A 27,241-nucleotide genomic window follows, 5' to 3' on the forward strand; every position below is an offset into this window, starting at 1 on the left:
CTACCCCCAGTATCAGTGTCCTTATCCTGTACCCCCAGTGTCATTATTCTGTACCCCATAGTGTCAGGGTCATTATCCTGTACCCCATGTGCCAGCGTCATTCTCCTGTACCCCATGTGTCAGCGTCATTATCTTGTACCCCCAGTGTCATTATCTTGTACCCCCAGTGTCATTATCCTGTACCCCCAGTGTCATTATCCTGTACCCCCAGTGTCCTTATCCTGTACCCCCGTGTCATTATCCTGTACCTTCAGTGTCATTATCCTGTACCCCCAGTGTCATTATCCTGTACCCCCAGTGTCATTATCCTGTACCGCCAGTGTCATTATCCTGTACCCCCAGTGTCATTATCCTGTACCCCCAGTGTCATTATCCTGTACCCCCAGTGTCATTATCCTGTACCCCCAGTGTCATTATCCTGTACCCCCAGTGTCATTATCCTGTACCCCCAGTGTCATTATCCTGTACCCCCAGTGTCATTATCCTGTACCCCCAGTGTCATTATCCTGTACCCCCAGTGTCATTATCCTGTACCTTCAGTGTCATTATCCTGTACCCCCAGTGTCATTATCCTGTACCCCCAGTGTCATTATCCTGTACCCCCAGTGTCGTGTCGTCATCCTGTACCCCCAGTGTCATTATCCTGTACCCCCAGTGTCATTATATTGTACCCCCAATGTTAGCGTCATTATCCTGGAGCTCCAGTGTCATTATCCTCTACACAGTGTCATTATCCTGTACCCCCAGTGTCAGCGTCATTATCCTGTACCCCCAGTGTCAGCGTCGTTATCCTGAACCCCCAGAGGTCGAGGTCATTATCCTGTACCCTCAATGTCAGTATCCTGTACCCCCAATGTCAGCGTCGTCATCCTGTACCCCCAGTGTCATTCTCCTGTACCCCACGAATCGGTGTCATTATCCTGTACCCCCAGTGTCATTATCCTGTACCCCTAGTGTCATTATCCTGTACCTCCATTGTCATTATCCTGTACCTCCATTGTCATTATCCTGTACCTCCATTGTCATTATCCTGTACCTCCATTGTCATTATCCTGTACCTCCATTGTCATTATCCTGTACCTCCAGGGTCCTTATCCTGTACCTCCAGTGTCCTTATCCTGTACCTCCAGTGTCCTTATCCTGTACCTCCAGTGTCCTTATCCTGTACCTCCAGTGTCCTTATCCTGTACCTCCAGTGTCCTTATCCTGTACCTCCAGTGTCCTTATCCTGTACCTCCAGTGTCCTTATCCTGTACCTTCAGTGTCCTTATCCTGTACCTTCAGTGTCCTTATCCTGTACCTCCAGTGTCCTTATCCTGTACCTCCAGTGTCATTATCCTGTACCTCCAGTGTCATTATCCTGTACCTCCAGTGTCATTATCCTGTACCCCCAGTGTCATTATCCTATACCCCCAGTGTCATTATCCTATACCCCTAGTGTCAGTGTCATTATCCTGTACCCCCAGTGTCATTATCTTGTACCCCCAATGTCAGCATCATTATCCTGGAGCTCCAGTGTCATTATCCTCTATACACAGTGTCATTATCCTGTACCCCCAGTGTCATTATCCTGTACCCCCAGTGTCATTATCCTGTACACCCAGTGTCATGATCCTGTTCCCCCAGTGTCATTATCCTGTTCCCCCAGTGTCATTATCCTGTTCCCCCAGTGTCATTATCCTGTACCCCCAGTGTCATTATCCTGTACCACCAGTGTCATTATCCTGTACCCCCAGTGTCATTATCCTGTACCACCAGTGTCATTATCCTGTACCACCAGTGTCATTATCCTGTACCCCTAGTGTCATTATCCTGTTCCTCCATTGTCATTATCCTGTACCTCCATTGTCATTATCCTGTACCTCCATTGTCATTATCCTGTACCTCCATTGTCATTATCCTGTATCTCCATTGTCATTATCCTGTACCTCCAGGGTCCTTATCCTGTACCTCCAGGGTCCTTATCCTGTACCTCCAGGGTCCTTATCCTGTACCTCCAGTGTCCTTATCCTGTACCTCCAGTGTCCTTATCCTGTACCTCCAGTGTCCTTATCCTGTACCTCCAGTGTCCTTATCCTGTACCTCCAGTGTCCTTATCCTGTACCTCCAGTGTCCTTATCCTGTACCTCCAGTGTCCTTATCCTGTACCTCCAGTGTCCTTATCCTGTACCTCCAGTGTCCTTATCCTGTACCTCCAGTGTCCTTATCCTGTACCTCCAGTGTCCTTATCCTGTACCTCCAGTGTCCTTATCCTGTACCTCCAGTGTCCTTATCCTGTACCTCCAGTGTCCTTATCCTGTACCTCCAGTGTCCTTATCCTGTACCTCCAGTGTCATTATCCTATACCCCAGTGTCATTATCCTATACCCCCAGTGTCAGTGTCATTATCCTGTACCCCCAGTGTCATTATCTTGTACCCCCAATGTCAGCATCATTATCCTGGAGCTCCAGTGTCATTATCCTCTACACACAGTGTCATTATCCTGTACCCCCAGTGTCATTATCCTGTACCCCCAGTGTCATTATCCTGTACCCCACGAATCAGTGTCATTATCCTGTACCCCCAGTGTCATTATCCTGTACCCCATGTGTCAGCGTCACTCTCCTGTACCCAGTGTCATTATCCTGAACCCCATGTGTCATTATCCTGTACCCTCAGTGTCATTATCCTGTAACCCCAGTGTCATTATCCTGTACCTCCAATGTCAGCGTCATTATCCTGTACCCCCAGTGTCATTATCCTGTACCCCATGTGTCAGCGTCACTCTCCTGTACCCCATGTGTCATTATCCTGTACCTCATGTGTCATTATCCTGTACCCTCAGTGTCATTATCCTGTAACCCCAGTGTCATTATCCTGTACCTCCAATGTCAGCGTCATTATCCTGTACCCCCAGTGTCATTATCCTGTACCCCCAGTGTCATTATCCTGTACCCCCAGTGTCATTATCCTGTACCCACAGTGTCATTATCCTGTACCCCCAGTGTCATCCTGTACCCCCAGTGTCATTATCCTGTACACCCAGTGTCATTATTTTGTACCCCATAGTGTCATTGTCATTATCCTGTTCCCCCAGTGTCATTATCCTGTACCTCCAGTGTCATTATCCTGTACCTCCAGTGTCTTTATCCTGTACCTCCAGTGTCATTATCCTGTACCTCCAGTGTCATTATCCTGTACCCCCAGTGTCATTATCCTGTACCCCCAGTGTCATTATCCTGTACCCCCAGTGTCATTATCCTGTACCCCCAGTGTCATTATCCTGTACCCCCAGTGTCATTATCCTGTACCCCCAGTGTCATTATCCTGTACCCCATGTGTCAGGGTCATTATCCTGTACCTCCAGTGTCATTATCCTGTACCTCCAGTGTCATTATCCTGTACTTCCAGTGTCGGGTTCATTATCCTGTACCCCATGTGCCAGCGTCATTCTCCTGTACCCCATTTGTCAGCATCATTCTCCTGCATCCCCAGTGTCATTATCCTGTACCCCAGTGTCATTATCCTATACCCCCCAGTGTCGGGGTCAATATCCTATACCCCCCAGTGTCGGGGTCATTATCCTATACCCCCCCAGTGTCGGGGTCCTCCTCCTGTACCCCCAGTGTCCTCCTCCTGTACCCCCAGTGTCCTCCTCCTGTACCCCCAGTGTCATTATCCTGTACCCCCAGTGTCATTATCCTGTACCCCCAGTGTCATTATCCTGTACCCCCAGTGTCACTATCCTGTACCCCATGTGTCAGGGTCATTATCCTGTACCTCCAGTGTCATTATCCTGTACCCCCAGTGTCGGGGTCATTATCCTGTACCCCCAGTGTCATTATCGTGCACCCCCAGAGGTCGGGGTCATTATCCTGTACCCTCAGTGTCATTATCCTGTACCTCCAGTGTCATTATCCTGTACCCCCCAGTGTCGGGGTCATTATCCTGTATCCCCAGTGTCATTATCCTGCACCCCCAGAGGTCGGGGTCATTATCCTGTACCCTCAGTGCCAGTATCCTGTACCCCCAGTATCAGTGTCATTATCCTGTACCCCCAGTGTCATTATTCTGTACCCCATAGTGTCAGGGTCATTATCCTGTACCCCATGTGCCAGCGTCATTCTCCTGTACCCCATGTGTCAGCGTCATGTTGTACCCCCAGTGTAATTATCTTGCACCCCCAGTGTCGTCATCTTGTACCCCCAGTGTCATTATCCTGTACCCCCAGTGTCATTATCCTGTACCCCCAGTGTCATTATCCTGTACCCCCAGTGTCATTATCCTGTACCCCCAGTGTCATTATCCTGTACCCCCAGTGTCATTATCCTGTACCCCAGTGTCATTATCCTGTACCCCCAGTGTCATTATCCTGCACCCCCAGAAGTCGAGGTCATTATCCTGTACCCCCAGTGTCGTCATCCTGTACCCCCAGTGTCATTATATTGTACCCCCAATGTTAGCGTCATTATCCTGGAGCTCCAGTGTCATTATCCTGCACCCCCAGAGGTCGGGGTCATTATCCTGTACCCTCAGTGCCAGTATCCTCTACCCCCAGTATCAGTGTCCTTATCCTGTACCCCCAGTGTCATTATTCTGTACCCCATAGTGTCAGGGTCATTATCCTGTACCCCATGTGCCAGCGTCATTCTCCTGTACCCCATGTGTCAGCGTCATTATCTTGTACCCCCAGTGTCATTATCTTGTACCCCCAGTGTCATTATCCTGTACCCCCAGTGTCATTATCCTGTACTCCCAGTGTCATTATCCTGTACCCCCAGTGTCATTATCCTGTACCCCCACTGTCATTATCCTGTACCTTCAGTGTTATTATCCTGTACCCCCAGTGTCATTATCCTGTACCCCCAGTGTCATTATCCTGTACCCCCAGTGTCATTATCCTGTACCCCCAGTGTCATTATCCTGTACCCCCAGTGTCATTATCCTGTACCCCCAGTGTCATTATCCTGTACCCCCAGTGTCATTATCCTGTACCCCCAGTGTCATTATCCTGTACCCCCAGTGTCATTATCCTGTACCCCCAGTGTCAGTGTCATTATCCTGTACCCTCAGTGTCAGTGTCATTATCCTGTACCCCCAGTGTCAATGTTATTATCCTGTACCCCCAGTGTCATTATCCTGTACCTCCAGTGTCAGTGTCATTATCCTGTACCCCCAGTGTCATTATCCTGTACCCCCAGTGTCATTATCCTATACCCCCAGTGTCATTATCCTGTACCCCCAGTGTCATTATCCTGTACCCCCAGTGTCATTATCCTGTACCTCCAATGTCAGCGTCATTATCCTATACCACCAGTGTCAGTGTCATTATCCTGTACCCCCAGTGTCATTTTCCTGTACCCCCAATGTCGTCGTCATTATCCTGTACCCCAGTGTCAATATCCTGTACCCCCAGTGTCGGGGTCATTATCCTATACCCCCCCAGTGTCGGGGTCATTATCCTATACCCCCCCAGTGTCGGGGTCATTATCCTATACCCCCCAGTGTCGGGGTCATTATCCTATACCCCCCCAGTGTCTGGGTCATTATCCTGTACCCCCAGTGTCATCCTCCTGTACCCCCAGTGTCAATATCCTGTACCCCCAGTGTCGGGGTCATTATCCTATACCCCCCAGTGTCGGGGTCATTATCCTATACCCCCCCAGTGTCGGGGTCATTATCCTATACCCCCCCAGTGTCAGCGTCATTATCCTGCACCCCCAGAGGTCGAGGTCATTATCCTGTACCCTCAGTGTCAGTATCCTGTTCCCCCAGTGTCCTTATCGTGTACCTCCAGTGTCATTATCCTGTATTTCCAATGTCATTATCCTATACCCCCAGTGTCCGTGTCATTATCCTGTACCCCATAGTGTCAGGGGCATTATCCTGTACCCCCAGTGTCATTATCCTGTACCCCCAGTGTTGTTATCCTGTACCCCCAGTGTCATTATCCTGTACCCCCAGTGTCATTATATTGTACCCCCAATGTCAGCGTCATTATCCTGGAGCTCCAGTGTCATTATCCTCTACACAGTGTCATTATCCTGTACCCCCAGTGTCATTATCCTGTACCCCCAGTGTCATTATCCTGTACCCCCAGTGTCAGTGTCATTATCCTGTACCTCCAGTGTCAGTGTCATTATCCTGTACCTCCAGTGTCAGTGTCATTATCCTGTACCTCCAGTGTCAGTGTCATTATCCTGTACCCCCAGTGTCATTATCCTGTACCCCCAGTGTCAGCGTCATTATCCTGTACCCCCAGTGTCAATATCCTGTACCCCCAGTGTCAATATCCTGTACCCCCAGTGTCGGGGTCATTATCCTTGTATCTTATACAAGTACACATACAAATATATACAAAGAAAGAAACTAAATGAACTAAAAAAATAAGAATATAAAAAATTGATATAAAGAAAAATTACTAATAAAACTGAATGATAATAAGTTGCATGTATGATTGTGAAAAAAACAAATCCATTGAAGAAACCAAAAGAAGTATCAGCATGACTACAAAATAAATGATGGGAAAATAATCCTGATAAATAAAAACATAATAATAATAAAAAATGAACCTATATTTTCGCTTTATAAGACGCACCTGATTATAAGACGCACCCCCAAATTTGGTGAAGGAATAGAGCATTTTTGAATAAATGGGGTCCGTCTTATAATGCCAGTGTCCGTCTAACAAATAATATAGGGTATATGTCCCTCATAGCCCCCTCATCCTAAAATTAGCCCCCTTAATCTGGATATGGCCACCTTATATTGAACACGTCCCCCAGTGATGCCACATTTCCCCTATGGCTGGCAAACATCCTCTATGGCAGGCAGACAGGGCCACTGTGGCAGGCAGACAGGGCCACTGTGGCAGGCAGACAGGGCCACTGTGGCAGGCAGACAGGGCCACTGTGGCAGGCAGACAGGGCCACTGTGGCAGGCAGACAGGGCCACTGTGGCAGGCAGACAGGGCCACTGTGGCAGGCAGACAGGGCCACTGTGGCAGGCAGACAGGGCCACTGTGGTAGGCAGACAGGGCCACTGTGGCAGGCAGACAGGGCCACTGTGGCAGGCAGACAGGCCCACTGTGGCAGGCAGACAGGCCCACTGTGGCAGGCAGGCAGGCCCACTGTGGCAGGCAGGCAGGCCCACTGTGGCAGGCAGGCAGGCCCACTGTGGCAGGCAGGCAGGCCCACTGTGGCAGGCAGGCAGGCCCACTGTGGCAGGCAGGCCCACTGTGGCAGGCAGGCCCACTGTGGCAGGCAGGCAGGCCCACTGTGGCAGGCAGGCAGGCCCACTGTGGCAGGCAGGCAGGCCCACTGTGGCAGGCAGGCAGGCCCACTGTGGCAGGCAGGCAGGCCCACTGTGGCAGGCAGGCAGGCCCACTGTGGCAGGCAGGCCCACTGTGGCAGGCAGACAGGCTCACTGTGGCAGGCAGACAGGCCCACTGTGGCAGGCAGTCAGGCCCACTGTGGCAGGCAGTCGGGCCCACTGTGGCAGGCAGTCAGGCCCACTGTGGCAGGCAGTCAGGCCCACTGTGGCAGGCAGACAGGCCCACTGTGGCAGGCAGACAGGCCCACTGTGGCAGGCAGACAGGGCCACTGTGGCAGGCAGACAGGGCCACTGTGGCAGGCAGACAGGGCCACTGTGGCAGGCAGACAGGGCCACTGTGGCAGGCAGACAGGGCCACTGTGGCAGGCAGACAGGGCCACTGTGGCAGGCAGACAGGGCCACTGTGGCAGGCAGACATCACCCTCTGTTACATATCGCCCCCATGTTGCTGCTTTTAGTATAATAAACTCTTTACCTTCTGCAGCACAGTCCTGTCTCGTGTGTCCCTCCTCGGGGTTGAACTCCTCCTGTCTCCTGCACTTCCTACTTCCTAGTTCTAGTGCCGGTCATGTGATCGGGACAGCAGAGAGAGATATCTCTGCATGCCTAATCACAGCCAGCAGGAGGGAGACCGGCAGACGCTGGAGGAGGTGAGTAAAGAGTTTATTATTTTACTATGGGCAGCACGGGAGGCCATATCTAACACAGGGGGAGGGGGGATCCTGTGCAATCAAAGGTAAGCACAGGCAGATAATATGCACAGCTCCCCCAGCCCATCAGCGTGATGCAGTTTCAGCACCACGCTTCTGATGGACAGCGGCTGTGCATATTATATGAGCGGGAGCAGGAGATCAAACGCTGCCGCTCCCAGCCCCAAGCAGTCCCCAGCACCGCTCCAGAGCTGCCCGCACCTCCACTGGACTCTGTGTGTGTGTGTGTGTGTGTGTGTGTGTGTGTGTGTGTGTGTGTGTGTATATATGTATGTATGTATGTATGTATGTGTATATATATATATATATATATATATATATATATATACACACACACACACACCCCCTCCCGTATATTCGGATTATAAGACGCACCCCCTACTTTCCCCCAAAATTTGGGGGACCAAAAGTGCGTCTTATAAAGCGAAAAATATGGTACATATATTTTACTTACAAGTATATGTATATGTGTAATCATAAAAACTTAATGTATGCCTTTTTAACAAATTTATTGTGATAAGCTATATGGATCCCACCCTTTCTAGATAATAATCTGTTTTTTTAGATAATAATGGTCTAGGCTAGCCAGAATTTATTTATAGTTTTTATAGATTTTATATAATTATATCCGACTCTCTTTTCTTTTATTTTCTAAAAAGTTAAATTGTTTGAATACATGACACACCCATAAGCCCCACTCAAGAGGCTGTTTTATCTATAAATTTTATGTGTAATGGCTCTTGTTACATCTGAGGATAGCAAGTGGATATTGCTGAAACGCGTTGTGAAACAAAAGCTTTATTTTATTATTCTGTCACAAATAAAGCTCTATTAATTCCAAGAAAACTAAAGACTAATAGATCTATTACTAGCGCTCAAAAGACCGGTTTTTACTTTTCACATGTGGAAAGAGAAGAGAATTCACCAGAGTTTCCAAATGGAAGAGTGTATTGGAGGGTAATGCTTCACACCTCCACATACTGACTGTTAGGCCTTGTGCGCACTGGAAAATGGCTTTTTCTTAAGAAAATTCCGCACCCTCTGGCAGAATTCCACACCCGCAGCAAAAAAAATGCACCAAAAACCGCATACGGATTTGCCGTGGTTTGTTGCGTTTTTGGTGCGACTTTGCTGCGGTTTTCCGCATGTTGGTTCCTTCTGTTGACAAAAACGCAGGTACCTGCGGAAATTAAGGGACATGCTACTTCATTTTGCTGCAGAAATACTGCAGCAAAACTTGGAGAGAAAAAAAACGCAGTTTGCGCACAGCATTTTGATTTTCTCATATATTTTGCTGGAGAAGGACTGCTGAAAGGTTCTGAACAAAATCTGCAGCAAAAAACGCAGTGTGCGCACAGGGCTTAATTGGGGATTTCCAGATAGATGGTGTTAGAGGTGGATTAATTTTAGTAAACTTTTCCATTTGAAGATGCTGCGTTTTGCTTCTCTTTGAATATTGTTTAGGTACCGTCACATATAACGAGATTGCTAGCGAGATCGCTGCTGAGTCACGGTTTCTGTGACGCAGTAGCGATCCTGTTTGCGATCTTATGTGTGACACCTACCAGCGATCAGGCCCCTGCTGTGAGATCGCTAGTCATTGCCGAATAGTCCAGGCCATTTTCTTCAAAGGCGATGTCCTGCTGGGCAGGACACATCGCTGTGTTTGACACTGTGTGACAGGGTCACAGTGACTGCTGAGATCGTTATACAAGTCGCTACTGCGACCTGTATCGTTCCTGCATCGTTGGTAAGATCTGACTGTGTGACATCTCACCAGCGACCTCCCAGCGACTTACCAGCGATCCCTATCAGGTCGCATCATTTTCGGGATCGCTGGTAAGTCGTTGTGTGAGACTGGACCTTAAGGCTGATGGACTCTGGTTTTCCTAGGACAAGGAATGTCCGTGTGTAAGAGAAACTGAGACTAATTGTAAATAATAGACTCCATTATTAACTGCAATAAATAAGATGCTACAAGAAATCCTGTGATATATGCAGTGCACAGGACAGGTCTCCTTTTACTGTAGTTATAGTGCGGGCCCCTAGAGTCTTTTATCCTGGTAGTTAAAGAATGTACGTCTGGAACACCTATGGTGTGAACAGGGTGCAAGACTCAAAAATATACAACTAAACAATAGGATAAAGAGTTGCACACCAGTCACAATGTATAGGGGAATAATGAAAAGCAGAACTGCTATGGGAATCTAGACTGAAAAATACAATGGACTATGAGAAAAAAGTGAAAATCATGAAAATGGAATGTGCATAACTGCTATGATTAATAGGAATGAGAGATGTTTAGCCATTGTATTGATCTATGCAAAGGATCCCCAAAACCAAATGCCAAGGTAATCTCTATTTTTGATGTCCCTAACTTGTGTAACCTCACCTGCAGTTAAAAAACTTGCTCTGTTACACATAAGTTAGGGATCCCAAAAATAGAGACCCCAAAAATAGAAATTACCTTGGCGTTTGGTTTTTGGGGCTCATTTGTATTGATCAATGCAATGGCTAAACATCTCTCATTCCTATTATTCATAGCAGTAATGCATATACCATTTTCATGTTTTTCACTTTTTTCAGATAGTCCATTGTATTTTTCAGTCTAGTATTCCCATTGCAGTTCTGCTTTTTATTATTCCCCTATACATTGTGACTGGTGTGCAACTATTTATCCTATTGTTTTATCCTGGTAGGCCCCTTGCACCCAAAGTCTGACCCTGGACATATTAGAAATAATCCTGACTTCACTGGTCCCAGAATTCAAAATGCATGCTACAAAATTGCAGCTTATCCTGATGATTTGTTATTCCTTATTACCAACCCGATTGTTTCCCTTCATAATTTAATGATGGAATTTGAAAAGAATTCCGCTTTGGCTAATTTTAAGATTAACAAAATTGGAGGCCTTGAATGTTAGCCTCCCTGAGAAATTGGTTTCCTCGCTTCAAGGTTCATTTATCTTTGACTGGGCATCCCAAACCTTGAAATACCTAGGTATGAAATAGTCTGACACAAACTCTCTATTCAAACTCAACTTTCTCCCACTCTTTCAGACTATCAAAGAGGATTGTAAGAAATGGGCAAAGGGTCTCTTCACCTGGTTCGGGAGTTGTGAAATCCTTAAGATGAATGTTCTTCCTCTGATTCTATATCTCCTCCAGTCTTTGCTGATTACACACATGGACAAAATTGTTGGTACCCCTCGTTTAATGAAAGAAAAACCCACAATGGTCACATTAATATCTTGAATCTGACAAAAGTAATAATAAAAAAATCTATGAAAATGACCAAATGAAAGTCAGACATTTTTTTTCAACTGTGCTTCCACAAAATTTTTTAAAAAAAATTAAAAAAAACCTCATGAAATAGGCCTGGACAGAAATGGTACCCTTAGCTTTATATTTTGTTGCACAACCCTTTGAGACAATCAAATGATTCCTGTAACTGTCAATGAGACTTCTGCACCTCTCGACAGGTATCTTGGCCCACTCCTCAAGAGCAAACTGCTCCAATTGTCTCGTGTTTGAAGGTTGCCTTTTCCAGATGGCATGTTTTAGCTCTTTCCAAAGATTAGTGGACACACCTTGATTTAACATGTTCCTTTTGTAACATTATTTTCAGGGATACCATTATTTCTGTTCAGGCCTGTTTCATGAGTTGTTTTTTTTTCTTTTTTTTTTATTCTGTGGAAGCATGGTTGAACAGCAATGTCTGACTTTCATTTGTTCATTTTCATAGATTTTTTATTTATTACACAGGTCTAGGTGGAGACACGGGGCTCAGTGGGTGCTCTCGTCCACTAAGACCCGCCACCTTTAGAAAGACAGCGTGGCTCATGGCTCATCCCAACTGAACGCCGGCCTCCTTAACCGTGGGCGTAACACTACTCAGACAACACAGGGTGAGGGAATCTCAATAATTAGACTTTATTGGATCCCCAAATAATTAACGGCACATAACACATAACCAGCAAAACACACAAATGTAACAGGCAACAGAGTCTCACCCTTCTGCTGGCTCACCAGGGATTTAGAATGTCCATGCCTTAGAGCTTCCAGGGCCACTTACTCCAATCCAGCAGCACACCGCTTTCGGTGGGCACCCACCGAGAAAGGAATAATGCCAGGTTAAGGAAGCTGGCTGAGGTCTGCAAAGTCTGTAGCCGGGTGACCAAATTGTCCCAACCTGGGTTTCTTCCTTAAGTAGTCCTGTTATGATGTTACAATCCTGGCAGCCGGAGTCGAAATCCCTAGGCTGTGGATATGGTCTCCAACCGGAACCGGAGCCCCTAGATTGAAGCCATAAGGTATCCTGATCCTCTAGTCAGCTCCTTAGAGCTTAGACTGGATCCATCAACAACCATCAACAACCCGGTGGCTTAAAGAAGTCCTTTTTATAGCCACAGCCTTCCACTTGGATACACTGCGTCCTCATCGGATTGGTTGGACAAGATTGCTTCTCCCATTGGATGAATTTCAAGCTGCATGGATAATGTTCATTTAAATGGTGTGCATAGAAAGACTGAGGATATCTACATGAAGTCTGCAAGTCACAGACTCGACAATGGCTACTAAAGTAATCACATTAGCAATACACAACTACATTACAATGGTTACTGGAAGGGTCTGAAGAAACAATAGCTAAGCAAACATGAGGTAATATACAATAGAACAATACGTCTGGCTAAATGTTAAGAAACTTTAACCCATGAGAGGCATTGGGTGTCCATGTCATCACAGTCTACAAAAAATATTTTTTGTAATCATTGCAGGTGACTTTGTACTTTCCTGAATCATCTTTTTGTCCTGATTTCAAAAATGTGTGTAGTTTTTCTGTAGCACGTATAGTTTCCATGGAGCAGCATCATTATTATAAGGTATAGGAAATATACTGGCGATATTAAGAAAACAGTAATCTACATATCAGAAAATAAATGCTTTACCTTACAAAGCAGTTTTTATTGAACCAAAATAATTTCTCATGCAAAATAGAAACCAAAATATGAGCAGAAATTATAAGTGCTTGACATTAGACTGTTGGATCAGAGTTGTCCCTGTATAACATCCAACAGTAATCTGCCATCATTGAGTCATTCCAAAAACCCTGACAGTGGTGTTCCATTACTTTAATGTCCTGGTGAAACTGCTCACCTTGTTCATCTGCTACATCCCCAAGATTTTGAGGGAAGAAAGGTGAATGCAAAAAGTGCATTTTCAGAGACATGCGACATCCAAGTCACTGGTATGCATTTAGCAGTTCCTCAACACGTTCAGCATATTCTGGAGATTTATTTTTTCTCTAAGAAGTTTTCACAGATCCACTTGAAGTTTTTCCAAGATCTCAATTCCTTATCATAGAGTTTCTTTAAACACATCACCTCTCATAAGCTCTCTGATCTGAGGACCAACAAATTCATTTTTTGCTGGTGAAATGGTGGAGAAGTTCTGTGAAATGTACTGGAACCTTTGTGAATTTATCTTTGCCATGGCTTTCACAAAGGTTTTAATGCCAACTTTATATGTAGTAGAGGAACAAAGATTTTTGTTGGAATAACTAAAGGATTATGCTGAACATTGTCTCTACCTGGAGCATAGATGTTTCTCTGCCCCCAATCAAGACGAACGTAATGCTCTACTGTATTTCTACTGTCACAAAAAGCAACAATATTTTATGAATTCTCCTTGCATTCCCATTAGCAGACCAATCACTTTCAAATTTACACAGATATTCCATTGATGATGCTTCTATTATATTGTATCCAAAATAACTGACAGATTTTCATAACTTTCCTTTAGATGACATAAGTGAGTAATAGGGATTGATGGTTTCCTATTTTCATTGTGAAGCAGCACTGCTTTCAAACTTCTCTGGGATGAGTCAATAAACAATCGCCAATCTGCAACAAAATGCTCTTTATTCGGTTCTTCCAAGTGGCCATTTACATTGTTACAGTACAACATTGGTCCATCAACTGTGAAAAGTTATGTTAGTGTTACTTCTGTTGTGGTAATAACACACTTTGACATCATCATGAAGAAGATTCTTCTATTTCAGCCAAGATGCAAGAAGTTCAGCTTTATTTTTTGACAATGAAAGGTCTGTGATGAGATCATTTAATTCATGTTGAGTTAAGTGTTCTGGCTGCTCCATCAGGTACATACTCCTCTTGACTTGAGGTCTCCATGTCTTCGCCAGAAGCTTCACTTCCATAGTATTCATATTCTACTTAATTTTCATCCAATGAAAACAACGGTGGTACAGAAACTGGCAAGGTGCCATCCTGTGGAACTGGCCTAATCGCAGATTTAAGTTCAGGGTAATTAATCTTGTTCTTTTGTAGAAAAACCCTTCAGTTTGACAAAAACGAAAGTAGTAGTCATCGCTATGATTTTTGGGTTCTCTCCAAATCATGGGAACAGCAAATGGCATAGCCACTTTCCTCATATTCAACCAGTCACGAAGACCATTTGAACAACTTGACATATCACATGAGGGGCCCAGCATACATTGAAAATGCAGAAATAATGTAATAAACAAAAATACTTTGATCTCAGAAACTTTGTGATAGAGCAAAACTAAGTATATTTTTGGAATCCGCACTCAAACGCTATAAAACAGACATTTTACCTTTGCTGATGATTTTTTTGTGTTGACTAGTGTTATTTCTTTTGTCAGATTCAAGTTATTTCTGTGACCATTGTGGATTTTTCTTTCATTTAAACGAGGTGTACCAACAATTTTGACCACGTGTGTAAAATACCTATTTCCTTCTTCAAAGACATGGCATCTCTACAAAATTAGGTTCATCTGGGGGAACAAACCAGCAAGACTCTCTTGCACTCTTTTATGTAAACTAAAATGTAGAGGTGCACTGGGTATCCCAGACCTAAAAACTTACTGTCTTGCTGCCCATATGGTCAGAGTTATTGATTAGTGCAGGCATGCCTCGATGAAGCCATGGGTATTAAGAGAACAAAGCTTCTCCGAGATCCCTTTATCTGCCATCCCATGGATACCTAACTTCTAATCATGGACTCTGAAATCTCATCCCACGATCAGTACCACCATATATTGTTGCTCCAGACCAGAAATATGCAGACCTCTCATCCCAATACCTTCTCTCTCTTCAATAACTGGCTCTCCAGACTTCCGCCTTGGCCTGTCTGATCCTGTATTTGTTTTGTATTTCTGGAGGGAGATTTCTTGCCTGTCATATTGGTGTCAGTAATGATTGGCCCACTATGGGGGCCATTCAAGATTGCTCAATACCAGAGTCACTGTACATATGTGGTGCTCTCTCTAGTTATGGCACTTCTTGCTCTCCCTTAGTTTTGTCCAGTGTTCACGCCCTCCAACCAGGTTTGAGAATTTGTTTAGGCGAGGGGGTGCTCAGACACTCATTTTCTGAAGTTCAGTTCATGCTAGCCAGTCCAGACGAACTCTCTCTTCTTAGTTATCTGTTGAAATGGGAGAGGAATTTGAGAATCTATTTTCAGAGCAAAGGGACAAAATGCTGTCATTTGCACACAAGAAATCTATAAACTCCAGACTCCAGGAAGCCAATTCCAAATTGCTCTCAAGATGGTATAGAATACCGGCTAAATTTAATAAGATGTTTCCCTCTGTGGACTCTTAAGTGTTGGAGATATGCACTGGGAGAGGTGACTTTTTGAATATTTTCTGGACATGCCCAGCAATTCAGTCGTTCTGGTCAGTGTGAAGGACATTGTCAGACTGGAGTTCCTATTGCAGCTCTAGGAGGCCTCAGTTTCCTCCTAAAGACACTCTCTTTTGAGATTTCCAGTGATGGCGACCAGATCTTGTATTTGTTTAGGATGGAAGTCTGTCACTCCTCCCAATCTCCCCCTCTGGGCATCTAAGGTCAATGACCTGATGCCCATGGAAGACTTGATATTGTCTTTCCACAACAGATATCATGCTTTCTACAAGACCTTGTTTCCATGAATTGAATTTAAATACTGAAGACCTTGGTAGACTGATATCAGACTCTAGGCTGGTCTTCCCCGAATAAACGATCGAGTGTGCACCTAGTAGGTTTTTCTTTTATTGTTGGTCTTGTCTTAACCCTCTACCTTTCCCTATCTCCCCCATCTGCTTCTTCCCTCCAATCTTTTCCTTCTCCTCACCTACAATCCTTTTTCGATCCCTACTCCTGCAGATTCCTGTCTAATGTTCCTGCTTTTTCTTTCTCCCTAAAACATGTAAAATCGACAGGCCCAGAATGACAGTTACTTATGTCTTGCTTATCTTATGTCAGCGGTTTAGGCCTCTTGTACATTACTTATGCAATGTTTTTTTGCAATGTCATTCGCCATTTATCGTTATCATTTTATGATTTTATATAGTTGCATTTAATTGTTCTGTGTATTGTCTTTAAATAAAGAATTTAAGAAAATTACTTCTCTGTTTAATGCTCTGCAGTGGAATAATCGATTTTGCCTATTTTGTTCAGATTGTCTAAATATATCCATTTTGATGAATGGCATAGATGTTTAATACTGTTTGCCCACAACTTGGTGTTATTGTTAAATGTTGTGTGATCTTGAGATATTCTGTTTTTCATTCGCATCTCCATTACATATTATGTACAAGGTGATATTCAAAGTAGTCAAGAAGTCTACACACTGTAAAACAAACAGGAGAGCATGGGATCACAGCTGCTTTCTCTGAGGTAAACTATTTCCTTGCTTGTTGTTAAGGCTGCTTTCACACATCCGGCTTGAGCTGTGTGGCTCAATCCGGCTGTGCAAGCTATGCAACGGATGCGGTGAAAACACCGCATCCTTTTGCATAAGTTTTTCCCATGCGGCCCATCCGGTTTTTGCCGCTTGCGGCATGCGCAGTGACAAAAACCGCATGCGGCGGTCGGATGCGGTTTTTGCCGCATCCGGCCGCCATAGGCATGCATTGAAAAATGCGCCGCATCGGTCGGATGCGGCGCGATGCGGTATTTTTTTGCCGTACGAAAAAACGTGCCAGGCAACGTTCCATCCGTCCGCCGCATCGGCTAAATCTGCCGCATGCGGCAAAAACCGGATGGAACGCAAGGCCATGCGGCACAATGCGGCACTAATTAAAGTCTATGCAGGAAAAACGCAACCGGCAGCAAAAAAAACGGTTGCGATTTTCCTGCAAAGTGCCGGATTGTGCCGCATTGCAGAAACCGGAGGTGTGAAAGCAGCCTAGGGCAGGGAAATGTTTTAGGTCCCAGAAACAATCGACTGCGATCCCATACTGTAATGTATACTTTTTTTTTTTTTTTTTTTTTTAAATCTTCCCTGACCCAGGAGATGTGGTATGATCAGATCATGTCTCTGTACGGTCAGACACGGCCATTACACAGTACATGGCTGGGATAAATATATACCGTATTTTTCGCTTTATAAGACGCACTTTTGTTCCCCCAAATTTTGGGGGAAAGTAGGGGGATGCGTCTTATAATCCGAATATACGGGGGGGGGGTTGTATATATATACACACAGAGTCCAGTTGAGGTGCGGGCAGCTCTGGAGCGGTGCTGGGGACTGCTTGGGGCTGGGAGCGGCAGCGTTTGATCTCCTGCTCTCCCGCTCATATAATATGCACAGCCGCTGTCCATCAGAAGCGTGGTGCTGAAACTGCATCGCGCTGATGGGCTGGGGAGCTGTGCATATTATCTGCCTGTGCTTACCTTTGATTGCACAGGATCTCCCCTCCCCCTGTGTTAGATATAGCCTCCCGTGCTGCTGCCCATAGTAAAATAATAAACTCTTTACTCACCTCCTCCGGCATCTGCCCGGTCTCCCTCCTGCTGGCTGTGATTAGGCACACAGAGATTTCACTCTGCGGTGCCGATCACATGACCTCCACTAGAACTAGGAAGTAGGAAGTGCAGGAGACAGGAGGAGTTCAACCCCGAGGAGGGAGACACGAGACAGGACTGTGCTGCAGAAGGTAAGGAAAGAGTTTATTTTACTAAAAGCAGCAACATGGGGGCGATATGTAACAGAGGGTGATGTGTGCCTGCCTGCCACAGAGGGTGATGTGTGCCTGCCTGCCACAGAGGGTGATGTGTGCCTGCCTGCCACAGAGGGTGATATGTGCCTGCCTGCCACAGAGGGTGATGTGTGCCTGCCTGCCACAGAGGGTGATGTGTGCCTGCCTGCCACAGAGGGTGATGTGTGCCTGCCTGCCACAGAGGGTGATGTGTGCCTGCCTGCCACAGAGGGTGATGTGTGCCTGCCTGCCACAGAGGGTGATGTGTGCCTGCCTGCCACAGAGGGTGATATGTGCCTGCCTGCCACAGAGGGTGATGTGTGCCTGCCTGCCACAGAGGGTGATGTGTGCCTGCCTGCCACAGAGGGCGATGTGTGCCTGCCTGCCACAGAGGGCGATGTGTGCCTGCCTGCCACAGAGGGCGATGTGTGCCTGCCTGCCACAGAGGGCGATGTGTGCCTGCCTGCCACAGAGGGCGATGTGTGCCTGCCTGCCACAGAGGGCGATGTGTGCCTGCCTGCCACAGAGGGTGATGTGTGCCTGCCTGCCACAGAGGGTGATGTGTGCCTGCCTGCCACAGAGGGTGATGTGTGCCTGCCTGCCACAGAGGGTGATGTGTGCCTGCCTGCCACAGAGGGTGATGTGTGCCTGCCTGCCACAGAGGGTGATGTGTGCCTGCCTGCCACAGAGGGTGATGTGTGCCTGCCTGCCACAGAGGGTGATGTGTGCCTGCCTGCCACAGAGGGTGATGTGTGCCTGCCTGCCACAGGGTGATGTGTGCCTGCCTGCCACAGAGGGTGATGTGTGCCTGCCTGCCACAGAGGGTGATGTGTGCCTGCCTGCCACAGAGGGTGATGTGTGCCTGCCTGCCACAGAGGGTGATGTGTGCCTGCCTGCCACAGGGTGATGTGTGCCTGCCTGCCACAGAGGGTGATGTGTGCCTGCCTGCCACAGAGGGTGATGTGTGCCTGCCTGCCACAGAGGGTGATGTGTGCCTGCCTGCCACAGAGGGTGATGTGTGCCTGCCTGCCACAGAGGGTGATGTGTGCCTGCCTGCCACAGAGGGTGATGTGGGCCTGCCTGCCACAGAGGGTGATGTGTGCCTGCCTGCCACAGAGGGTGATGTGTGCCTGCCTGCCACAGAGGGTGATGTGTGCCTGCCTGCCACAGAGGGTGATGTGTGCCTGCCTGCCACAGAGGGTGATGTGTGCCTGCCTGCCACAGAGGGTGATGTGTGCCTGCCTGCCACAGAGGGTGATGTGTGCCTGCCTGCCACAGAGGGTGATGTGTGCCTTCCTGCCACAGAGGGTGATGTGTGCCTGCCTGCCACAGAGGGTGATGTGTGCCTGCCTGCCACAGAGGGTGATGTGTGCCTGCCTGCCACAGAGGGTGATGTGTGCCTGCCTGCCACAGAGGGTGATGTGTGCCTGCCTGCCACAGAGGGTGATGTGTGCCTGCCTGCCACAGAGGGTGATGTGGGCCTGCCTGCCACAGAGGGTGATGTGGGCCTGCCTGCCACAGAGGGTGATGTGGGCCTGCCTGCCACAGAGGGTGATGTGGGCCTGCCTGCCACAGAGGGTGATGTGGGCCTGCCTGCCACAGAGGGTGATGTGGGCCTGCCTGCCACAGAGGGTGATGTGGGCCTGCCTGCCACAGAGGGTGATGTGGGCCTGCCTGCCACAGAGGGTGATGTGGGCCTGCCTGCCACAGAGGGTGATGTGTGCCTGCCTGCCACAGAGGGTGATGTGTGCCTGCCTGCCACAGAGGGTGATGTGTGCCTGCCTGCCACAGAGGGTGATGTGTGCCTGCCTGCCACAGAGGGTGATGTGTGCCTGCCTGCCACAGAGGGTGATGTGGGCCTGCCTGCCACAGAGGGTGATGTGGGCCTGCCTGCCACAGAGGGTGATGTGTGCCTGCCTGCCACAGAGGGTGATGTGTGCCTGCCTGCCACAGAGGGTGATGTGGGCCTGCCTGCCACAGAGGGTGATGTGGGCCTGCCTGCCACAGAGGGTGATGTGGGCCTGCCTGCCACAGAGGGTGATGTGGGCCTGCCTGCCACAGAGGGTGATGTGGGCCTGCCTGCCACAGAGGGTGATGTGGGCCTGCCTGCCACAGAGGGTGATGTGTGCCTGCCTGCCACAGAGGCCCTGTCTGCCTGCCACAGAGGCCCTGTCTGCCTGCCACAGAGGCCCTGTCTGCCTGCCACAGAGGCCCTGTCTGCCTGCCACAGAGGCCCTGTCTGCCTGCCACAGTGGCCCTGTCTGCCTGCCACAGTGGCCCTGTCTGCCTGCCACAGTGGCCCTGTCTGCCTGCCACAGTGGCCCTGTCTGCCTGCCACAGTGGCCCTGTCTGCCAGCCATAGGGGAAATGTGGCATCACTGGGGGACGTGTTCAATATAAGGTGGCCATATCCAGATTAAGGGGGCTAATTTTAGGATGAGGGGGCTATGAGGGACATATACCCTATATTATTTGTTAGACGGACACTGGCATTATAAGACGGACCCCATTTATTAAAAAATGCTCTATTCCTTCACCAAATTTGGGGGTGCGTCTTATAATCAGGTGCGTCTTATAAAGGGAAAAATACGGTAATGTGTGATTATCTTAGCACAGGAACATTTTTTTTTTTAATTTACTTTTTTATTTTAACAAATCAATTATGGACTATTCTAAGATATATTGATTAAAATGTACTTTGTGGTTTAAACACTTTTAATGCAGGATTGTTTAAAAAAAAAAATTGAAGGAGAAAAAATTATTTCAATTTTGGAGCCCAAAATTTCATGTTTGTGAATGCTTGGTGCAACAAACGTGATTTAGAGTTTAGTATGTAAGTGTATATGTAAACCGAATAAAATCTGGTGAGCGGAGCTAAAATGATTACTACTTCAACAGGAGTAGTAAAAAAAATGGCCGTTCTTTAGGTCAAACAAGAATACAAGGAAAGAGTTCTTTATCTTTATCACACAGACTTTGTTTTATAGACCTCATTTATGGTAGTAATTTTGTTCAGCAGCAGACCACAGTGTTTTTTCTACAGTGTCCAGGCAGTTTCTGAGATGCATCTTGCTCTACTTGACCCTTGTAGTTCCGCACAATATACTGTAAATTGTTGGTGGTAATGCAAAATGGAAATATATTTTAATTTTGTGTCTTAATGAATATTTTTTTATTTTATATTTTTATATTCATTTTTTTTTCTTTTCTTGAATCAGTGATGGATTGGTTATATTGGCTGCTGCTTGGCATCCAGGTGATACTCCTTGTATGAGCTATTACACGCTTATAACTGTAGAGGATGAAGGCTATAACTTTTCTGACCAACTTAGTGTTGAAGTAACGCATCTCAGTCCTCTGTTTCAGGTCAGTGTCATATTTAAAGAAAATGTTCTGTTGTGCATTTCTGTGATACAGATGAATGCCATTTTTTTGTTCCATTAATGAGGTTATTCATGATTGTCTGTGTAAGTAATGTTTTCCTCACTGAATGCACTTGGGCATGCAAATCAAGATCCGCTACAGGCAATTCCCGCCGCAAATGCCGGCCCATAGCGTCCCAAATGTGCTCAAAGACTAGTTTGGAGACACTGAATGCCTTGGTAGCGTGTTTAGTCCATGAAAGCAGCTTTTAACCCCTTAACGACCTTTGACGTACTGGGTACGTCACGGTGACATGGTGCTAAACGACCCATGACGTACCCAGTACGTCATGGCGAAATCGCGGTCCCGGAGCCCCGGGGAGTCCAATTTCTTTGATTAAACTGTAGATTCGGGAAGGAGGGGACCTCTGCCTGACCTCAGGAGGGGTGGTGCCTCCTCCCCGAACCTACAGAGGCTGTGATTGGCTGACAAACGCCGCTCAGTCAATTACAGTCACTGTAATGTTCCAGCCATTGAAAATGGCTGGAACATTTAAATCCAGCCCTGATCAGTGCTGCTGTAGCACTGGCCATTGGCTGGAGCTGGGTGAATAGGTGCTTCACCCGCCCCCAGCTCTGATTGGAGAGACCGGTCTTGTGACCGATTTCTCCAATCAATGTGGATCTGGGGCCTGTGACCGTCCCTGGAAGCCGAGGAGAGCGGTCTCTGCGGGTGCCCATCGGTAAGTTGCTGCCCCCGCCGCCCGCCCCTATCCCCGATCGCCCTGCCAGCCCTGCCGCTGCCTCCGATCGCCCCGCCCGCCACCACCAGCCCCGCCGCTGTCTCCAATCGCCCCGCCCGCCACCGCCGCTGTCTCTGATCGCCGCGCCCGCCACCGCCAGCCCCGCCGCTGTCTCCGATCGCCACCACCAGCCCCGCCGCTGTCTCCGATCGCCCCGCCGCGGCTCCGATCGCCACCGCCAGCCCTGCCGCTGTCTCCGATCTCCCCGCCGCTGCTCCCGATCCACCGCTGTCCCCGCTGCCACGCTCGCTACTGTCCCCACCGCTGCTGCCGATCCACCGCTGTCCCCGCCGCTGTTCCCGATCCACCGCTGTCCCCGCCGCCACGCTCGCCACTGTCCCCGCCGCTGCTCCCGATCCACCGCCGCCACGCTCGCCACTGTCCCCGCCGCCACGCTCGCCACTGTCCCCGCCGCTGCTCCCGATCCATCGCTGTCCCCGCTGCCACTGTCCCCGCCGCCACGCTCGCCACTGTCCCCGCCGCCACGCTCGCCACTGTCCCCGCCGCCGCTCCCGATCCGCCGCTGTCCCCGCCGCCGCTCCCGATCCACCGCTGTCCCCGCCGACGCTCCCGATCCACTGCTGTCCCCGCCGCCGCTCCCGATCCACCGCCGCTCCCGCCGCCGCTCCCGCCGCCACTCTCGCCACTGTCCCCGCCACCACTCTCGCCACTGTCCCCGCCGCCACGCTCGCCACTGTCCCCGCCGCCGTCGCACCCACCTTTTTCAGCCGCTGCTGCCCCCGAATCGGCCCCCACTGTTCCCGATCGGCGGCCGCCGCCTCCTTCATCGGCTGCCCCTTCTCCATCGCCACTACACCTCCTATCCCTCCATGTGCTGCAAGCCACCCTCCCCCCACATGTGGGGGGCGGGTGGCTTGCAGCACATGTGGGGGGCGGGTGGCTTGCAGCACATGTGGGGGGAGGGTGGCTTGCAGCACATGTGGGGGGAGGGTGGCTTGCAGCACATGTGGGGGGAGGGTGGCTTGCAGCACATGTGGGGGGAGGGTGGCTTGCAGCACATGGAGGGGGGAGGGTGGCTTGCAGCACATGTTGGGGGAGGGTGGCTTGCAGCACGTGTGGGGGGAGGGTGGCTTGCAGCACGTGTGGGGGAGGGTGGCTTGCAGCACGCTCGCTGCAAGCCACCCTCCCCCCACATGTGCTGCAAGCCACCCTCCCCCCTCCATGTTCTGGGGCCACCCTCCCCCCGGGCCCCCCCTCCCCCCGGGGCCCCTCCTCCTCCATGTGCCATCTCTCTCTCCCATCAGACTCTGCCCCCCTCCCCGATCTGCTGCCTGCTCTCTCCCATCCTCTTCATCTACTGCTCCCTCTCACCCTCCTCAATCTGTTGCCTCCTTCATCTGCTGCCTCTTCTGTTTGCTGTGATCCTGCTGCCTAGATCCATCCTGTAAGGTAGGTATCCCCATCTCACCTCCCTCCCCCCCCATCCTCCGCCGCTCCTCCATCCGCTGCGCCCTTTCCCATCCTCTGCCGCTCCTCCATCCGCTGCGCCATTTCCCATCATCCATCCGCTGCGCCCTTTCCCATCCTCTGCCGCTCCTCCACCCGCTGCGCCCTTTCCCATCCTCCATCCGCTACGCCCTTTCTCATCTGCCGCCCCGCCCTCTCGCATCGCATTATCCAGCGCAGTTGCTCGCTTCCAGACTGCAGTGGATGATGCGATGCGAGACTCGTGCATTGCTCTCACGTTTGGCACTGGTCTTAGTGGCAGGCGCTCATATTTTATTTTTTTTTATTCATTTGTTTTTTTTTTACTGATGTCTGTATTTTTTATTTCGCCAAACTAATTTTTTTGTATGGGGGGGGTCTAGTTTCCAACATGGGATCACATGTGGGGGAGCTCCACTGTTTAGGCACCTCAGGGGGTCTCCAAATGCAACATGGCGTTTGCTAATAATTCCAATCAATTTTACTGTGAAATGGCGCTCCTTCTCTTCTGAGCCCCACGTACGCCCAAACAATTGATTTCCACCACATATGAGGTACCTGTGTACTCAGGAGAAATTGCACAATACATTTTATGGTGCATTTTTTCCTGATACCCTTGTGAAAAAAAAATACCTGTTTGAAAAAACAATTTTGTAGTAAAAAAAAAGAATAAAATATTTTCACGGCTGAACATTACAAACGTTTGTGAAGCCTCCAGGGGTTCAAAGTGCTCACTAAACAGCTAGATAAATTTCATGAGGGGTCTAGTTTCCAAAATGGGGTCAATTGTGGGGGAGCTCCATTGTTTAGGCACTTCAGGGGGGTCTCCAAACGCAACATGGCGTCCGCTAATAATTCCAACCAATTTTGCTGTGAAATGGCGCTCCTTGCCTTCCGAGTCCTGCTGTGTGCCCAAAAATTTGATTTCCACCACATATGAGGTATCTGTGTACTCAAAAGAAAATGCACAATACATTTTATGGTGCATTTTTTCCTGATACCCTTGTGATAAAAAATGCTACCTGGTTGAAGCAACAGTTTTGTGGTAAAAACTTTTTTTTTTCTTTTCACGGCTCAACGTTATAAACTTCTGTGAAGCCCCCAGGGGTTCAAAGTGCACATCAAACATCTAGAAAAAATATTTGAGGGCTCTAGTTTCCAAAATGGGGTCACTTATGGGGGAGCTCCATTGTTTAGGCACCTCAGGGAGTCTTCAAACCCGACATGGCGTCCGCTAATGAGTGCAGCTAATTTTGCACTCAAAAATTCAAATGGCGCTCCTTGCCTTCCGAGTCCTGCCGTGTGCCCAAACATTTGATTTCCACCACATATGAGGTATCTGCGTACTCAGGAGAAAATGCACGATACATTTTATGATGCATTTTTCCTGATACCCTTGTGAAAATACTAATTTTTATGGCTAAAGTAACATTTTTGTGTTAAAGTAAAATTTTCATTTTTTCTTCTACATTGCTTTGGTTGCTGTGAAGCTCCTAAAGGGTTAATAAACTTCTTGGATGTGGTTTTGAGCAGAGTGAGGGGTGCAGATTTTAGAATGGGGTCACTTTTGGGTATTTTCTGTCGCCTAGGTTTCTCAAATCACTCCAAATGTGATGTTACATAGTTACTTAGGTTGAAAAAAGACCTGGGTCCATCTAGTTCAACCTTCCTCCACCAGTTCTACATTTAGTCACTAAGTCATTTATAACCTACAATGTTTTGTGTACTGAGGAAATCATCCAGCCCTTTTTTAAAAGCTGTTATAGTATCTGCCATTACTACCTCTTGTGGTAGTGTATTCCACAGTCTGACCGCTCTAACTGTAAAGAACCCTTTCCTATTTAGGTGTCGGAATCGCTTTTCTTCCACTCGCAGTGAGTGCCCCCTGGTCCTTAGTACTGTCTTTGGAAGAAATAAGTCATGTGCCAGTCCTTTATATTGACCACACATGTATTTATACATATAAATGAGATCTCCTCTGAGACGTCTTTTTTCTAAGCTAAACATATCTAACTTTTTCAATCTGTCATCATATGGGAGGCCTTCCATTCCTTGTAATAGTCTAGTTGCCCGCCTTTGAACTGACTCTAACGTCTGAATGTCCTTTTTAAAATGTGGAGCCCAAAACTGGATCCCGTATTCCAGATGTGGCCTTACAAGTGATTTATAGAGGGGTAACAATACGTTGGGATCACGGGATCTAATCTCTCTTTTTATACACCCTAAAATCTTGTTTGCTTTAGCAGCTGCTGCTTGACATTGAGTGCTGCTGCTCAGCTTATTTGTAATGAGAATACCCAAGTCCTTCTCCTGTTCTGTAGTCCCGAGTTTACTTCCATTTAATGTATACGCAGCTATAGGATTACTCCGTCCTAGGTGCATTACTTTACATTTATCAACATTAAATCTCATTTGCCAAGTATCTGCCCATTCCGACATCTTATCCAGATCTTTTTGTAATATTGTACTATCCAGGTCAGTTTTTAATATCCTACATAGTTTGGTGTCATCGGCAAAGACTGACACTGTACTATCAATCCCATCCACAAGGTCATTAATAAAGAGAGTAAAAAGAATCGGTCCAAGCACAGATCCCTGCGGCACCCCACTGCTGACTATAGCCCATTTAGAGAATGTACCATTTATGACTACTCTTTGTTTCCTATCTTTTAGCCAATTCCTTACCCAGTTGCATATTGTGTCCCCTAGTCCTTGCTTCTGGAGCTTTAGTATAAGGCTATTATGTGGTACAGTATCAAATGCCTTTGCAAAGTCCAAATAAATCACATCAGCTGCATTACCATTATCCAGGTTTGAACTTACCCCCTCATAGAACCCCAACAGGTTGGTTAGACACGACTTATCTTTCATGAATCCATGCTGTTTGTCAGTTATCATATTATTTTCTGCAATATATTTTTGCATGTCATCCCTTAAAATGCCCTCAAAAACTTTGCATACTACTGATGTCAGGCTTACTGGACGGTAGTTGCCTGGATCTACCCTCTTACCTTTCTTTAAATATCGGTACCACATCAGCAATCCTCCAATCCTGAGGCACCAACCCTGTTACAAGTGAGTCTAAAAAGATGAGATACAGCGGTCTGTCGATTACGGAGCTCAATTCCCTCAATATTCGTGGATGAATGCCATCTGGCCCTGGGGATTTGTCAATGTTTAATTTACTCAGACGTAGGCGTACTTCATCTTGTGTTAAATTAATTATATCGGGTGGTGGACTTTGATTTTTCACTTGTTGAATGATCCCTGGTACAGTCAGTTCCTTGGTGAATACAGATGAGAAATGCCTATTTAATATCTGTCTTTTGTTTGTCCTCTAACTAACTTGTTATTATATTTTAAGGGGCCGATACTTGTCTGCTTTACACCAGCGCAATTTTTTGAAAAAAAAAAAAAAAAAATTCCGTTAGGAAGTTAGAAGGGTTCAAAGTTCATCAGCAATTTCTCATTTTTCCAACAAAATTTACAAAAATAATTTTTTTAGGTACCACAAATACCACTCAATGACTATATCATCATTGACATAGTCGTGAGTCGAGATCTGAATCTGCACATTCGTTGCCACCGACACCACTATATTGACGA

General features: G+C 47.6%; 1 protein-coding gene across 2 annotated transcripts in view; it reads left to right on the forward strand.

Moving 5' to 3' along the window:
• The window catches only part of NUP133 (nucleoporin 133), a 584,654-nt gene that overhangs the window by 214,087 nt on the left and 343,326 nt on the right, over nucleotides 1-27,241 (forward strand). For both annotated transcript variants that reach the window (XM_075339754.1, XM_075339755.1), the window contains exon 9: nucleotides 21,243-21,390. In XM_075339754.1, the coding sequence (XP_075195869.1) occupies nucleotides 21,243-21,390 (148 nt within the window). The remainder of the gene's footprint in view (nucleotides 1-21,242; nucleotides 21,391-27,241) is intronic.

This window comes from Anomaloglossus baeobatrachus, chromosome 3 (genome assembly GCF_048569485.1).
Source record: "Anomaloglossus baeobatrachus isolate aAnoBae1 chromosome 3, aAnoBae1.hap1, whole genome shotgun sequence".
Lineage (NCBI taxonomy): Eukaryota > Metazoa > Chordata > Amphibia > Anura > Aromobatidae > Anomaloglossus > Anomaloglossus baeobatrachus.